This window comes from Mobula hypostoma, chromosome 25 (genome assembly GCF_963921235.1).
Source record: "Mobula hypostoma chromosome 25, sMobHyp1.1, whole genome shotgun sequence".
NCBI classification, from domain to species: domain Eukaryota; kingdom Metazoa; phylum Chordata; class Chondrichthyes; order Myliobatiformes; family Myliobatidae; genus Mobula; species Mobula hypostoma.
Genome location: NC_086121.1, coordinates 40603669 through 40619301, shown reverse-complemented (window position 1 = coordinate 40619301; position 15633 = coordinate 40603669). Strand labels below are relative to the sequence as shown.

Here is a 15633-nt window from a genome sequence, read left to right as displayed (position 1 = left end):
TTCAGGCCGAGACCCTTCACTGAGTCCTGCTGAAGGGTTCTGGCCCGAAACGTCAACTGTACTCTTTTCCATAGATGCTGCTCGGCCTGCTGAGTTCCTCCAGCTTTTAGTTTATGCTGCTAAGACAATTTGCCCTCTAGCTTTCAACTCATTGGAGATGAAGTCAATGTTCACGTATGGGTAATGGGACTGAGGCTTTGTTGTTAACTCACAAAATGAACAAGCCAAACAAAAAGCCATTCAAATTGAAAATCCAATACAATTAATTGTACATTTTAGAAATGTATTGTATTAAATTGTAATAATTAATTGTATTAAATGTATAAATCAATTAATATTGTAATATTGCTCACAAGAAGCTAGTGAAACAGTATTCAACAAACATAACAAAAATCCCTTTGAGAATTCACCCCCCTTGATGCAGGCTCTCTTTCTACATAATTACTTGCACAACCACAGCATATGGAAGGTCACTGGAGCCAATGCAATAATTGAAATAGGAAAATCTCTCAGAATGAAGATCTGACAGTGAATTGTTTAAGAGGAACATTTTATTGGAGACTGTAATGAAACAGATGAGATTCCAGAGACTTCAGTGAAATGTTACTCTGACATTTTCCCCCTCAACATGCATAGACTGATTCATATTCATTTTCATAACATTTTCACATTCACAGGACTCCTCCCAGCATTACCCCAAGACTCTGAAGGAAAAAATAAGAGCTGTCATTTTAATTACATTTCAAGACCTATGAAGAAGAACCATCATCAACTAGGTGGGACAGGGAAAAAAAATTAAAGGCAATGAAAACTACAGCAGTGAATAATATTAAGCAAGGCACTGTCATACATTAAGTACCAAACAGATAATAAATCTTGATCAAAGAATCATGAACAGTATTTGGTATTATTAACCAGTTTATACTCAAGTCCTACGTTACAATAAAGTCAGCTTTTTAGAAATGCCCATACTTTCATCATTTTCCACTGAGTTAGAAACTTACAATTTTCAGTCCAATTAAAATATTTACTGACCTAAGGGGCATTCAAGTACGCTATTACTGATCAGAGATTATGCACTACATACAGTGTTGCAATAGTTCAAACTTCATATAGGTTCTTTTAAGGTAATTGCGCTCAAGGTGATGGAAGGGTGCTTGGGTATTAAGACATCTATCCTACTTCAGACATGTGACGTCAGCATTACGCATCCCTGGACAAGATATACAGGTAGATGCAAAGAAGTTTCTTTGAAATTGACCCTAGTGCATTCCAAGTCTCATTCATTGTGGTATTTTTGACCAACTGTATGGTTTCCAAGCAACTATTTCTAACAGGATGTGCAAGCTTGTGTTCATTAGTATAAGCCATCAGCAACAAGACCTGCACAATTGCTGTCTTACAGAATTATAGGCACCTAAAATCAAACTTACTAGAGTCCATAAATAGTAAGTGCTACAAAGAAACCTCAATACTCAAACCTATTTTAAAAAACAAAAGCCAGTTCTCTCCGCCATTTCTTGAAACTGAAGCTACAGCCATTGTATTCCATTCAGTTAAGCAATTTCTTCAATGAGAGATGGTCTTACATTAACCACCAATTTTTGGAGCACTCTGAAAATACATAAATAATTTGGGGAAATTCTTTAAAGAATTGTAAGACAACTGCAGATAGAGAATGGATAAGGGAAACCTGGTTGAAGTGCAGCATGAACTTGCAAACGTTATTCAATAAAGTGCCACACAAGACTTGCTATCACAATGAAATAGAAGGCTGAAATAGTGTGGATGGAAAATTGACCAAAACAGAGTAAATAGTAGTGGGGAAATATTGTTTGACTCTGAGGGACACATCATGGGATTCACCATGTATCAGTATTGCTTTATTTCAAATATATATTAATGACTGTAGATTTCAGATATATATATATACAAGCTGGTGCATAAAACTTCAAAGTACGTACAATATTTGATTGTGGAAATGTAAACAGAATAAAAAGCATGGATTGGTTTTTCCAAGTTTAAACATTAGTTTGATTTAAAATATCAGATAGACTGAGTGTCTGAATAGAGAAAAGCCCCCCCCCCCCTCTTATAGTATTAAATTCTAAAATATTCAAGTTTTTTTCGTGACAGGATTATTTTCTATGTAACGGTAACCAGATTAAAGATACTTTAAACAAAGGTCTTAAATAAATTAAAAATCGGTGCACTTCAGAAGTTGTCTCCTAGATTTTGAGGTCACATTCCAGTTTTCATTAATTGGTCTGATAATTAGCACACAATAATCTGCCTTTAAAGAAATATCAAAATTATGAACAACACATGGTGCTTGGGCCAAATCAAGTTTTTTTTGGAGAGGTAGAAAAATTATTTTTTTTAAATAAAGCATTATTGCCTATTACACATAATTACCTAATATACATCACCACCTGAATGGAGACCAAGAGAAGTTGGAACTTCCATAAACCATCATATAGAAAAACATCAGCTCTACTTGAAGCAATCGAGCTTGTACTTAATGAGACCTGACCCACTTCTTCTGAACTTAGATAAGTTATTGAGTGCTTCTCAGATAGGAGAGCAGTTTTTCCATGCTAGTCTGAAGGTGCTGACCCCAGGGCACTTATTGACATTATGTAGGATGTTCTCTTGAGTGAGATCAAAATGGTCAAATACAGAGGAGGAGCCCAAACCAGCAGGTCTCCATTTAGAAAACAAATTGCTTTCAAATTATATTGTGGGATAATGAGGTCTAAAGATATTTATCCCACTTTAAAATAATTAGAAGAGCCCTGGTAAAATAGCAGCTGTTAAGTGAACATTGAATAAACAATCATTTTAATAATAATTCCCTGGGGATTTCCCCTCTAAATGGGGGTGTGCAATTAATAGTCCAAGATTTTAAATGTTTAAGAAACTTTGCCCGATAGGCCAATAAATTAAACTACCAGAAGGTGTACTTAGCCTTCCACATCAAATGCTGAAATTCACTTGCTCCTTCTGAAAAGTTTCAATTTGACCACAAAGTTACTGTATTGGGCCTAGAGAATTATTTGGAGTTGCTATCAATTATGTCTTCCTCCACCACCACCACCACCTCCCTGGCCATCTTAATATTTCCCTGTCAAGTTCAATTAGTCTAAAGATGAGTTCCTCTAATGAAGTAAACACATGCTCCTGCATATACATTAAACTTCATCCATCCCATTATAACATACAAAGTTATAGGCTTAACTGGAATGGAAAAGAAGAGCTTCATCACAAATGTTTGCATGCAAGGAAAAAATGAAAGCCAGTTTGAATTTACCTTACAATAATTTAAATGCATTCAAGGCTCAGTTGGGTGGGGCAGGAAGGGGTGAGAAGAGAGACAAAATAAAGTGAGAGGTTAAGGTGAAGGGGAAGAAAATGGAGATTTTAAAAAAAGAGGGTCAAAATCAAGACAATCCATTCCATAATTAGCCAAATGTCTGTTGCTAAATCAGTACAACTGTAGTGAATCCTACAAGAGACAAAATATTTTAAAAGAATAAGCATGCTGTTAAGACAAAATTGAGCAGGATTTTCATATGATTCACGGTTCCCACACACTTAATGCCAAAAGTTTTCACACAATTCCAAGCTCTAAACATTAGATAGTTGGATTTTTATTTAGTTTTTTTTTTGATAAAATTTTAATCCTTTCCAATCTAGAACCATCACAGACCAAAGTTTCAGCAATCTGCTGTAATGTGAAGCACGTACAAATCCAGGTTACCGATTAGTCAGTTGACAACAGGTTCAGGAGGTTCATAGTACAATTGACCAAATCTTCAAGAAATCACCCAGTGTTCTGGAAATCACAAGGCAGGTAGTCTTCTCCTTTGTAAAAGTTACTGAAGTTCAGTCTTCTATCAAGTGTTGCTATTTCCGTGCCTCCTAAGCAGTAAAAATCATAGTTTTCCCTCTCTGAAGACAGGAAAGGGTTAATATGCTGCATGGTAGGTAACTGCAGCACTATAAATTGATGATAAACTTTTAAGCACTTTCCAGTATTGATGGTAATTAACAGTGAGCACTGGAGTTATTTTTATGCATCACTAAGAGCCTGCAAGATGAACAGAAAAAAAATTATACTGGTGCAAGAATTCACTTTTAAAATCTCTTTTCCAAATTTCAGAAGATTTACAGACTACAATCTTAGAAACTTCGGAAATATTCTGGAAATAACAAAAGTTCACTTATCTGAAAATGGTGCCAGCTGGAAATAAATTTCCATTTTGACTGAACTAGGAATCACAGAAGGCAAACAATTTCTAAAATGTGAAAAAAGATGTTCTACATGGCGGTGTTATTTGAATTTATATATTGAAATGTCAAAGCCTTCCAGAAGTGAGTGGCAGGAATTGTTGTAATGAAACCCAACACCGAAAACATTAAGTTAGGCAGGAAATTTCTGCTTTCTAAATTTTGATATGGGAGCTTCTAAATTAACCAGAACAAGAAGCAATGTCTGAGCAAGGGAAGTTTTTAGTTGGAAAGGTTAATCACAAACTGGAATACAAAGCTTGCATTGCAAAGGCAAGAGGAATGACCAGGGATAACAGTTCACATTGGTATGTGTGATTACAGCTTTGCCAATAATGTGACAGAAGAATAAGGAGTTTGGGGTAGAAACATAAAGCATTTAAAATTCCTTGTTGGGAAAAGTACTAAAAACCATCGCAGACTTCAAACTTGTCAGAATTACCCAGTAGGATTACCTTTCTGGCAAACTCTGGAAGAACAAATGCAGCCCTATGCATTTCTGCATTGTAATATTTCATTTGCATCCTATTCACTTCATCAGCTGACAGCTGCCGTACTGGTTCACGAAAATTTGTCTCCTGTGAAATAATCCAATGAATTAGTTTATGCTACAACAAAAACATGAAAATTCTGTTTAGTACTTTTACTTTAATTTTTATCACAAGCACACAAGTTTTTTTTAACATTGGTAGGTACAGGTGTACCTTTCACCACTGAAACCAGCAGTCTATTTGACCTCAAACTTGCTTTGAAATGTTTAAACAAACCACTTCAAAGCAAGCAACAGGAATTCTGCAGATGCTGGAAATTCAAGCAACATACATCAAAGTTGCTGGTGAACGCAGCAGGCCAGGCAGCATCTATAGGAAGAGGCGCAGTCGACGTTTCAGGCCGAGACCCTTCGTCAGGACAGTCCTGACGAAGGGTCTCGGCCTGAAACGTCGACTGCGCCTCTTCCTATAGATGCTGCCTGGCCTGCTGCGTTCACCAGCAACTTTGATGTATGTTACTTCAAAGCAAGAGTGTGTTGAATTCACACATACGTATTTAGTCAGCAGTACTACCCTGAAGAAGTTTAAATCTTCCAGCGTGTTGAGAGTGTCACATTTTCATATGGTCACTGTGATATTTACACATTTGTCTGGGCTAACAAATGCTCATCTGCAACACAATTAAATCGCAAATGCTGGAAATCCAAGCAACACATACAAAATGTTGGAGGAACTCAGCAGGCCAGGCAGCATCTCTAGAAGAGTACAGTCAATGTTTCAGGCTGAGACCCTTCAGCAGAACTGGAGAAAAAAAACATGAGTAGCCGCTTTAAAAGGTAGGGCAAGGGGACAGGAAAAACACGAGGTGATAGGCAAAACCAGGAGGGGAAGGGGTGAAGAAAAGCGCTGGGAAATTGATTGGTGACAGATTAAGGACAGCAAAAGGGGAAATATAATAGTAGAGGACAGAAGGGCATGGAAGAAAGGAAAAGGAGAAGGAGCACCAGAGCGAGGCAATGGGCAGGCAAAGCGATAAGGTGAGAGAGGCAAATGGGGATGGGGAATGGTGAAGGGGGGCTGGGGAGGGTAATTACCAGAAGTTCGAGAAATCAATGCTCATGTCATCAGGTTGGAGACTACCCAGATGGAATATAAGGTATTGTTCCTCCAGCCCAAGTGTGACACGGAGGCTGGTGGGGACAAAGGAGATGTCCTCCTTTTTCAAAGAAAGGGACTTCCCTTCCTCCACCGTCAATGCTGCCCTCAACCGCATCTCTTCCATTTTACACGTCTTCCCTCAACCCATCCTCCCACCACCCTACTAGGGATAGGGTTCCTCTTGTCCTCACCTACCACCCTCTGTATCCAGCACACAATCCTCCGTAACTTCTGCCATCTCCACCTTCACCTCCCCCCACCCCTTCTGAAGGGATCGTTCTCTACACAACTCCCTTATCCATTCATCCCTCCCCACTGATTTCCCTCCTGGCACTTATCCTTGCAAATGGAACAAGTGCTACACCTGCCCTTACACCTCCTCCCTCACTACCATTCAGGGGCCCAAACTGTCCTTCCAGGTGAGGCGACACTTCACCTGCAAGTCTGTTGCGGTCGTATACTATGTCCGGTGCTCTTGGTGTGGCGTCCAGTGTCCCAACACGGGTTGGGAGACAGCTTCTCAGAGCACCTATGCTCCATCCGCCAGAAGAAGCGGGATCTCGCAGGTGCCACCCATTTTAATTCCACTTCCCATTCCGATATGTCTATCCATGGCTTCCTCTACTCTCGTGATGTGGCTACACTCAGGTTGGAGGAACACCACCTTATATTTTGTCTGGGCAACCAGATGACATAAACATCAATTTCTCGAACTTCCAGTAATGACACCACACCCCCCTCACCATTCCCCATCCCCTCATCTCTGTGCTTGCTCATCACCTCCCTCTAGTGTTCCTTACCCTTTTCTTTCTTCTATGGCCTTCTATCCTCTCCTATTTATTCTCCCTTCTCCAGCCCTGTAACTCCTTCACCAATCAACTGCCCAGCTCTTTAATTCACCACGTTCCTTCTCGGTTTCACCTATCACATTGTGTTTCTTCTGCTCCTGCACCTTTTAAAATCTACTCCCCATCTTTTTTACTCCAGTTCTGAAGGATTTAGGCCTGGAGTGTCAACTGTACTCTTTTCCATAGATGTTGCCTAGCCTGCCGAGTTCCTCCAGCATTGTGTGTGTTGTTGGCACAATTAAATGTTTATTGTACATCAATATTCTCAGTGACACTAAATATATTGAGGTGACTGTGGTACTCTCATAAGTGCCTCAGTCTATTACTTTTAATCCTCACGATAAGCCTTAGCACCAGCTCACTTATATTGCAGCATTGCCAACAAACCCATTAGAAATCACTGGCCCAACAAATACTGACCATTCTCTGTTCAATTCAATGACAAATGCCAAACACAGCACATGATGTTAAAATACAGCTCACTCACAAATAGCAGATAGAAATTTGTCAGAACAAACTGAAGAACATTTGACTTACAGGATTTTTACTGCACAGCATGAAGCCAATCTGCCCACTGGGGTATGTAGGTATTGTGCTATATGCATATTCAACCACTGGAAACAGAGACTTGCAGAACCTCTGCATCTCCTTTATGAGCTTAAGGTGCAACCACTGACATTCACCTACAAAAGACAGAATCACATCAAAACGCAGAAAACCTCAGTTTTCTCCACTACTAAGCTGTTGTCACCTGCATTATTTTCCTCTCCAAATTTATCCAACACCTTTATGTAGTCTTGTGCTGGCCGGCCATTGTTTATATGAGGAAGCATTACATTAAGTGCAAAAAATCACCAACATTGTACAAAGTTCAAAGTAAATTTATTATCAAAGTACATGTATGTCACAATATACAACAGAGATTCATTTTCTTGAGGGCATACTCAAAAAGTCTTCGAATAACCATAACAGAATCAATGAAACACCACCCAACTAGTATGTTGAAACAGCATGTAGAAGACACCGAACTGCAAATACAAAAAGAAACAACAACCACCAAATAAATAAATAAGCAAGCAAGCAATAAGAATCAAGAACATGAGATGAAAAGCTCTTGAAAATGAGTTCATTGGTTGTGGGAGCATTTCATTGATGGGGCGCCAAGCCAAAAAGAATCAAACTTGAACCTTTTGAAATTATGGGCCAGGGCATGAAATGGATGATTAAAATTTGCTTCATTGCTAAAGCAAACATTAAGAGCTACATATATTACAACAAAGCTTGAATTATTTATTCAACCATTTAAGAGCTTATGGGGTCACCAATGAAGACTTTAAAGAGTTAGGAAGAGGGAATGCAAAACTACATATATGGAATTAACATTCAAGTTTTCATAGCTGGGGGTGGTGGTAGAGATTAGCTCCCATTACTTATTAAATAGTGTGCGTCTCAAATAGCCTTTGAAATCCAAGTCCAGCTCCTGGTCTTCACGTGGCTTAGATACTAAGCCAGGCGGAACCATTTCTACTGACAGGAGAAGGGACAAAGGTGGGTTACTGGTGCCACAAAACCAGTCACTTCAGGTAGATGGGGTTTGTTAGGGGTGGTTGGCAGCTCATCTAGAAGGAAAACTCTGATCTCAAACCTCCAGTGCCTTGTCGCTATACTCACTCATGGGGAAGGCTTCAGGAGTAAACCACAAGGGAAAAATACAGAGCTGGAGTCCCCAAGACAGTCCTGCTCTGAGTTCAATGCTGTCTGGCAACTCCTGCAGTACCAGTGGTGTCAAATTGAATCAGTCTCTGCCGTTCCTTTGGATTCATCAACTGTGTGGAGAAATGTAGCCTCTTGCATAGGCAACAGATTGCTCTCTATATCCTACTGCCCTGGCTTACGTATCATGTAGACAGCTAGGATACAATATGCATGGTCAACCCTAACCAGTTGAAGTCCCCAGTAAATTATTCAGACTGGAGGTTTAGTTCATGACCTTAGAAAACTAAGATAAAGCAGTTAAATACCCTCAGATATTAAACACAGGAACTTTAACTGGGGCTGTTGGAGACCCTGACCTGGAGTTACACTCTGACTTCGGCTCTTTGTGGGAAGGGGACCCGCACACAGGGCCTCACGACCGACGGCTTTTTGGTATCTCAATGACACAGTCTGGAAGACTTGCAGACCATATTTTAGTGGCTCTGGAGACAGGCTGATTCAAGGCCGGTGACCCTGACTGGCATGTCAAGGGAGAACACAGAACATGGGAAGCAGCGGGTTAGCTGCCGTGGGCTATTTGTCCAGACACCTGAGCCTTGGGGCGGACTCTCTGAGCGCAGACCTCAGAAAAAGGGACACAACAGATTTTTTTTTTTTTAAAACAACTTGCTGATTTATAATGTTTTGTCCCTATTTCACAGCGAGAGGGGAGACACCGCTTTTTCCCTTATTAGGGAGCGAAAGAGAGAGAGCCTGTGGTATATCAAATTACCGGGTGAATGAGCAGTCTTTGGGTTACTGCAAGTCTATGTCTTTAGTGATGCTTTGCTACATGCTTGAATGCTTGGAGGGGGTGGTCATTGCCTTGCTGCTGCTTGTGCATGGGAGGGGGGAGCTTTGGGGTTCTAACGTTTAACTGTCATTCATTCTTTGGGGCACTCCTCTGTTTTCATGGATGTTTGCGAAGAAAAAGAACTGCAGTATATTGTATACATTTCTCTGATATTAAATGTACTTATTGAACTAACATATTAAAGATATTTTAGTACAGTTTTTCAGCACTAATTTCCACAAGATTATTACACAGAACTTATATGCACAATAAGCCTATCGAAAAGCAGGTTGAGCACCTTTATCTGAACTTCTAAAATCTGAATTTTTTTTTGAGTGCTGACATGACACAAGGCCTTCATCAGGTCTCAGCCCAAAATGTGACTGTTTACTCTTTTTCATAGATGCTGCTTGACCTGCTGAGTTCCTCCAGCAATTTGCATGTTGATTAAACCAGTTAGAATTAACAGAACAAAAGAAGTCACCTAAAGCACGAAGTTGAAGGCAGAGGCCTGAGCTACAATCAATGGGAATCTGACGCAGGTCAGTCAGATAACCTCAAGCCAATGACGTTGAAACAACATAGATTGACTGCTTCAGGGTTTACCAAACTGCTAGAAAACTTACCACCCCACACCCTCAAGCAAATGAAATTACAATAGAGCCAGCATAACACAGAGAGAGTGGATTTAGTGTCAGAAGATACAGGGGAATTTGTCATTTTGGTACCAAGATACCAGCACACACTTTTTTTTAATCTGACTGAAATAATGGTGTCTGTCTACAATTAAACAGTTACTTAGTCATCTTCTTGGGAGACAACTAGGCAGAAATGCTACTTCTGTGACCCATTATTTTGACAACCAGTCAAAAATAGAAGGTAAAGAGGACTATTGGAATTATTGGGAGTAGGCTGTGCATCAGAGATAGCAATGGTCAAGACCTTAGATAAAGTAGAATTAGAAACCTAGATGCAGTCCTCCAGCAGAAAATATGGGATATTAATGGAGAAAATTATCAAGATCAGATACAGACTAATCAGGTTGGTCAATATGTGTCCCAAGTGACACCCAAGTGATCTGCTTAAATTTCCGAAGCCCCTTCAAAACACAACAAACCTGGTTATTGATCACATAGAACTCACAACTAGGAAAACACACAAGACTGATATTTGTGCTAAATACACCAGTTGGTTGCCTCTGCCATGATTGGCACAAATTTATAACAACTTGATGCATATCAAGTACCAAACTGGGTATCAGATAAGCAGCTAAAAGAATTGGTCACAGAAATAGTAACCTTGTGTCACACTTAAACTAACCAATAAGAGTACTGGCAGCTGTGACAATGAAAAAGGAAGGTTTTGTGTTGGTGTAGTGTTCCACATGGAAATAATTTAACACATCTTTTGAATAGGGTTCACAATGTGGGCAAATATCCTAAGAAGACTTGGATGCCCTTAAGTAACCCACCAACACATATTATTGTTGTGAATGGTATCGGGAAAGGTTTATCAAGATGCCATGTAGGGGAACACCACTGGTTACCAGAACAAATGACAATACAGAGGAACTTAAAAATTGCAGTTTCAGTACTTATGACAACTGTTCATTGTTTATTTTGCTTGTGAAAAATCAGTCTTTCTTTCAATATGCAATGGTGAGACAGATATATTATATTGCAACAGTGGCCAAGGGAAGGAAACAGTGCCTTTTGTAAAGTCACAATGTTACAATCAGGAACGTGACTTTAGATCTGGCTATCTGCAAGATGAACTTTGTCTCAGCCAGCAGTAGACGTGCTAACAAAGGAGAACCTCACAATCCAACACACTGAATAGGATCAATATTTGTGGGACTGTGCTGTTACTGAGTTGCCACTGGTTTCTCACTTGACTGCAGACTGGACACATGTTGTGGAGGAGGCAATAGAGTAAACACACTAAAGTAATTAAAGCACATGCTGGTAAGGCAAATGAAGGATAGAGTACTCAAATATTAGAAGTAAGGTTTGGAATTGGGTATCAAATTGTCAAATACATTTGTGGGTAAGAATAGTATCGCATACTGCTGTAATACTAATTTTATATACGTTGATAATTTAATGCTTAATGTATATCAACTTAGAAGGTAGAAGACTAAACTTGTGTAAAATTTAGAGGATGACACTCTTATACCAACAGTTACCTCTTCTGTTTTATAAAAAGTGTGTAAATTCAGTAAGTAAATGTTACTTCCACATTTATATAATTTAAGTATTGCACACCTATAGTGGAGGTCCATGGCAGTCCTTTGGGCAGTCAACAGAACATGAGGAGGATACTGATCTTAAGATAATTATCTTTATATCGAGGAGGGAGACAGTGGCCAGAAAGAACTACAATTAGTAAACAGAACTGGAGGCGGCCATTTTGTGAGACTGCACTTGCAGCCACTATTTTGTGAACTGTTTGATAAACTGATTCTTACTCTGGGATAACTTAATCAGAGGAAATGAATGTGGACACAACAAGTTTCTGCTAATGATCTACTAAACTATTACTGTTTATTGTGTCAGATAATCTCATCATCTGGGCCCAGTGTCTGGGTGACCCAGTTTACCTTGTTTGAACCACTCAGAGTTGAATAGAATAAAAGTCACCCGAGGCACAAAGTTGAAGGCAAAGCCCATAAAACAATACTGCTTGTAGCATTACAGTAAAACATAATTCTTTTGGCCTCGGTGACACAGCTTAATTTACCAAGTGAAGGAATGGAAATTAAAACAACAGCTTCATATCCCCATGATAAACAACTTTAAAAATAGTTTATTAAGGAAAATACGATTAAGGAAAATATGATTAAGAAATCAAGATTTAATTATATACACTACTTCAAGTTGGAAAGTAGAAAAAATAAAATTCAGAGTATCAGGAAACGATAATAAAGCACAAATTCTATGTGCAAAAAAATACCAACTTCTAACCTTGCGCACCAAGGATTCCACCTTCACGCAATGCATTCTTCATCAGTCGATAGTACGATTCTTGAAATAGACTCTCAGCGGGACCTTGGAGTCAGATGAAAGAAAAGTAAAAGAGCAAGAACATCAGTTAACAAGATAGTAGAACAAATAAGATGTGCATAGATTAAAAAGATCATTAATTACAAGCATATTTCATACTTACACAGTTGACCTCGAGCCCCTTTCACCCACTTAGTAATTTGGTAAATATAACTGGACCTTAATTAACAAGCTCTTGATGTGGAGAAATGGAAAATGCATTTATTCCTAGAATAGCTGAATTAAGGGTGCAATGACAGGTGCTAAACATTATGGACTATCAGCAATAAATCAGTAACCATCTAGCCTTCAAAGCTTACACAAAATGCAAGGCTTCCACTAGTAACAGTCACTGAAGAAGTTCAGGCTAATTTAGAAAAACTGGTACTCACGAAAGTCAGACCATTTTTGTGAGCAGTAGAAGTACATAGCTGCACTTGAATAAAGCCTCTTCTGCATTAATGACATAGCTCAGTATTCTACTGAAATATTTACATATTAATAGAAGGGTTCTTTTTAGGCTAAAGGACTGGAAGGAGACATTTTTGAATTAATATGTTAATGTTTTAAGGATGATGGTAAATTAGAACCAGACAGTTCAATCAGCTAAGGACAAAATACATAAAGTGCCATCTTACACCCATCATTGCATGGAACAGCTTGTGGCAATGATTACAAGCAGTTTGCATGATAGACACCAATGACTAATGTAGGCTCATCCACTGGATAATAGTAACTGAATTTTCAAATGTGTTGAGCTTTCTCTAAAATCCTACATTTCAACTGAAGAATAATATTCTGACAGACCTAAATTTATTTACCATGTTCTGAACCTAGCTCTTCCAAATAATTTTTTGTCCAAAGACCAAAGAACTACAAATTGACCTTTCATCAACAAGCTTATTAAGTTCGGTTAAGATCATGAGATGCAGTCAAATATCAGGAGGGTGTTATTCTCAAAATATCCACTCTTTAAACATTTGAGAATATTTCCACTTCTTCAGGAAAGCTGCTGGAATCCAGCAGCCATTCATCCTCACTCATTGCCAGTTGGACTCTTCAGTATTCGTACCTACTGGATCTGAGGAATCAGTGATAATTACATCAAATGCATCCTGGTTCTCCTTCATGAACTCAAAGCCATCACCAACATGGAGTTTCAACTTTGGGCTCGAGAAACCCACAGCCATACCAGGAAGGTATCGTTTGGAAACTTTTATTACATCCTAAAGATTTAAAAACAAAATTCAAAATTCAGGTAATGCAAGTGTACCACAGTGTCACATGTTCACTTAATAAATAGTAAGTATCTTGCCAGTGTAACAAATAGAAAACAGGGCATGGTAAGGAACTTGCCTCTGGCTGTGGGAGAAGTTGGGATAATAATTTCATCAATAAAGATCCTATTCATATCATGACCGAGTCAAAATGACTTTCAGATCACGGAACATCTGAAGTCACTTGAAAGGCAAATAGCTCAGTTCTTCTCACTAAAAACAACTAAAATTAATTCAAAAATAGAAAATGGACAGCTTGGTTGGAATTAAATATACTTATTAGAAAGTTAATGATCATAACCCTAAAATGGACCACTTCCAAACAGTTTAATTGATCATTGAAGAACACAGATTCTGTGCAGAAATATTTCTGTCACACCAGTTTGTAAAACAATTTCTGTATTACATGGAAATTATGCCCTGATATGCTCAATTTATTGATAAAATTTATGCAGTTACCAGTAACAGAGAAGTAGATCTGTACAGAGTACGAGCCACGTAGAAGACTGAGGAAAACCATTTAACACAGTTAATCCAGCAACTTCCTTATCACTCTATACAAATTACAAAACCAACAGGAAAATAGAAGTGTAAAATTAAAGAAATAGAAATGCTGGAAATCTAAAATAAAAATTTAAAAAACAAAATGCTGTAAAGACTCAGATGCCCCCACCAAAATGACTTCAATGGTTAATTCTGTTACTCTTCCTATATATGTTGCCTGACCTGCTGAGTTCTTCCAGCATTTTCTATTTTTATATTAGAGAAAATAAAATACCTGTAATACATTTTATAATATCTGAAAAGTTCCTTTATTATATAATAATCATTATCCCAAATAGAAATCTATGCATGCTAAATACCCCCCCCTCTTGCCCCCACCAAAGCGCAGGTTATGGAATCACAATCATACAATACAGAATGCACGAATTCAGCACATCAAACTCATCCCAGCTTTTCATTCAATCTCTGAACCATTTAAATAAACTGCAACAGTGAAAAATAAATTACTTACATAATTTCTTCTTGAAATCATAATCATTTCCGCTTTCACAATCCTCAGGCAGTGACATTTAATTTCTCTCTGGTTGTCTACAGGTTTTTTGCTAAGCACTTTAATCTTCACCCCCTACAACTCATCTACCAATGTGAATAGCTTCCACTTAGTTTTAATTATTTATCAAATCTCTTCTCAACTTTCTTTGACACAAGAACAATCCCACGTTTTCTAATTAACTTGGGGACTAACTCAAGGATCTTTTTAAGACTGTCTTTTCCCAAGCTTCTACAAGATCTTATCCTCCTGAAACAGAACATCAAAAATTGAGTATTTTAGTTGTAGTTTTACTAGCTGTTTAGGGAGATTCATCATAGCTTCTTGCTTTCGTACTTAATGCATGTTTATAAGCATCAGAAATCTAACCACTATAATTAACAGCTATTTCTCATTGCTATAGAGTTATAGTCAAAGAGTACCACAGCACAGGAACAAGTCCTTTGGCCCATCCAGCCCACTCCGCTGGTCTTCTGCTCATCTGCACCCGGAGCATAGCTCCCCACACCACTCTCATTCATGTTTCTATCCAAATTTCCTGCATCAACCACTTCTGCTGACAGCTCATTCCACGCTCACACCAAACTCACAGTTAAGAGCTCCCCCTCAGACTCTCCTGAAATATTTCACTTCTTGCCCTGCATCCATTACCTCTAGTTCTAGTCTCAGCCAAATACCTCTATATGATTACCACTCATTCTTCTGCACTCCAGGTTAATTATTCCTTACAATAAGATTGTCACACATTGATTGGGATAACTAATGCGAGTAAATTCAGTGTTATAGCAAAGCAAATTACCAACTTGCATAGGATCCAGTGAAGCTTTTCAACATTTTGCAACGAGACAGGTAGGTTTTGATATTTGATCAAAATAAATGATTTTCTTGAAATCAGATGTAATTTGTTGATTTATGTTATATTTCTA

The 15633-nt window shown here is 38.5% G+C and overlaps 1 protein-coding gene across 1 annotated transcript in view; it reads right to left on the bottom strand.

Moving 5' to 3' along the window:
- Positions 1-547: 547 nt before the first annotated feature.
- srm (spermidine synthase) overlaps positions 548-15633 on the bottom strand; it is a 30397-nt gene continuing 15311 nt past the window's right edge. The window contains exons 4-8 of the mRNA XM_063032999.1: positions 13449-13602; positions 12299-12382; positions 7325-7470; positions 4746-4868; positions 548-4090 (exon numbers count right to left, since the gene is read on the bottom strand). Of these exons, the coding sequence (XP_062889069.1) occupies positions 4073-4090; positions 4746-4868; positions 7325-7470; positions 12299-12382; positions 13449-13602 (525 nt within the window). The 3' untranslated portion in view covers positions 548-4072. The remainder of the gene's footprint in view (positions 4091-4745; positions 4869-7324; positions 7471-12298; positions 12383-13448; positions 13603-15633) is intronic.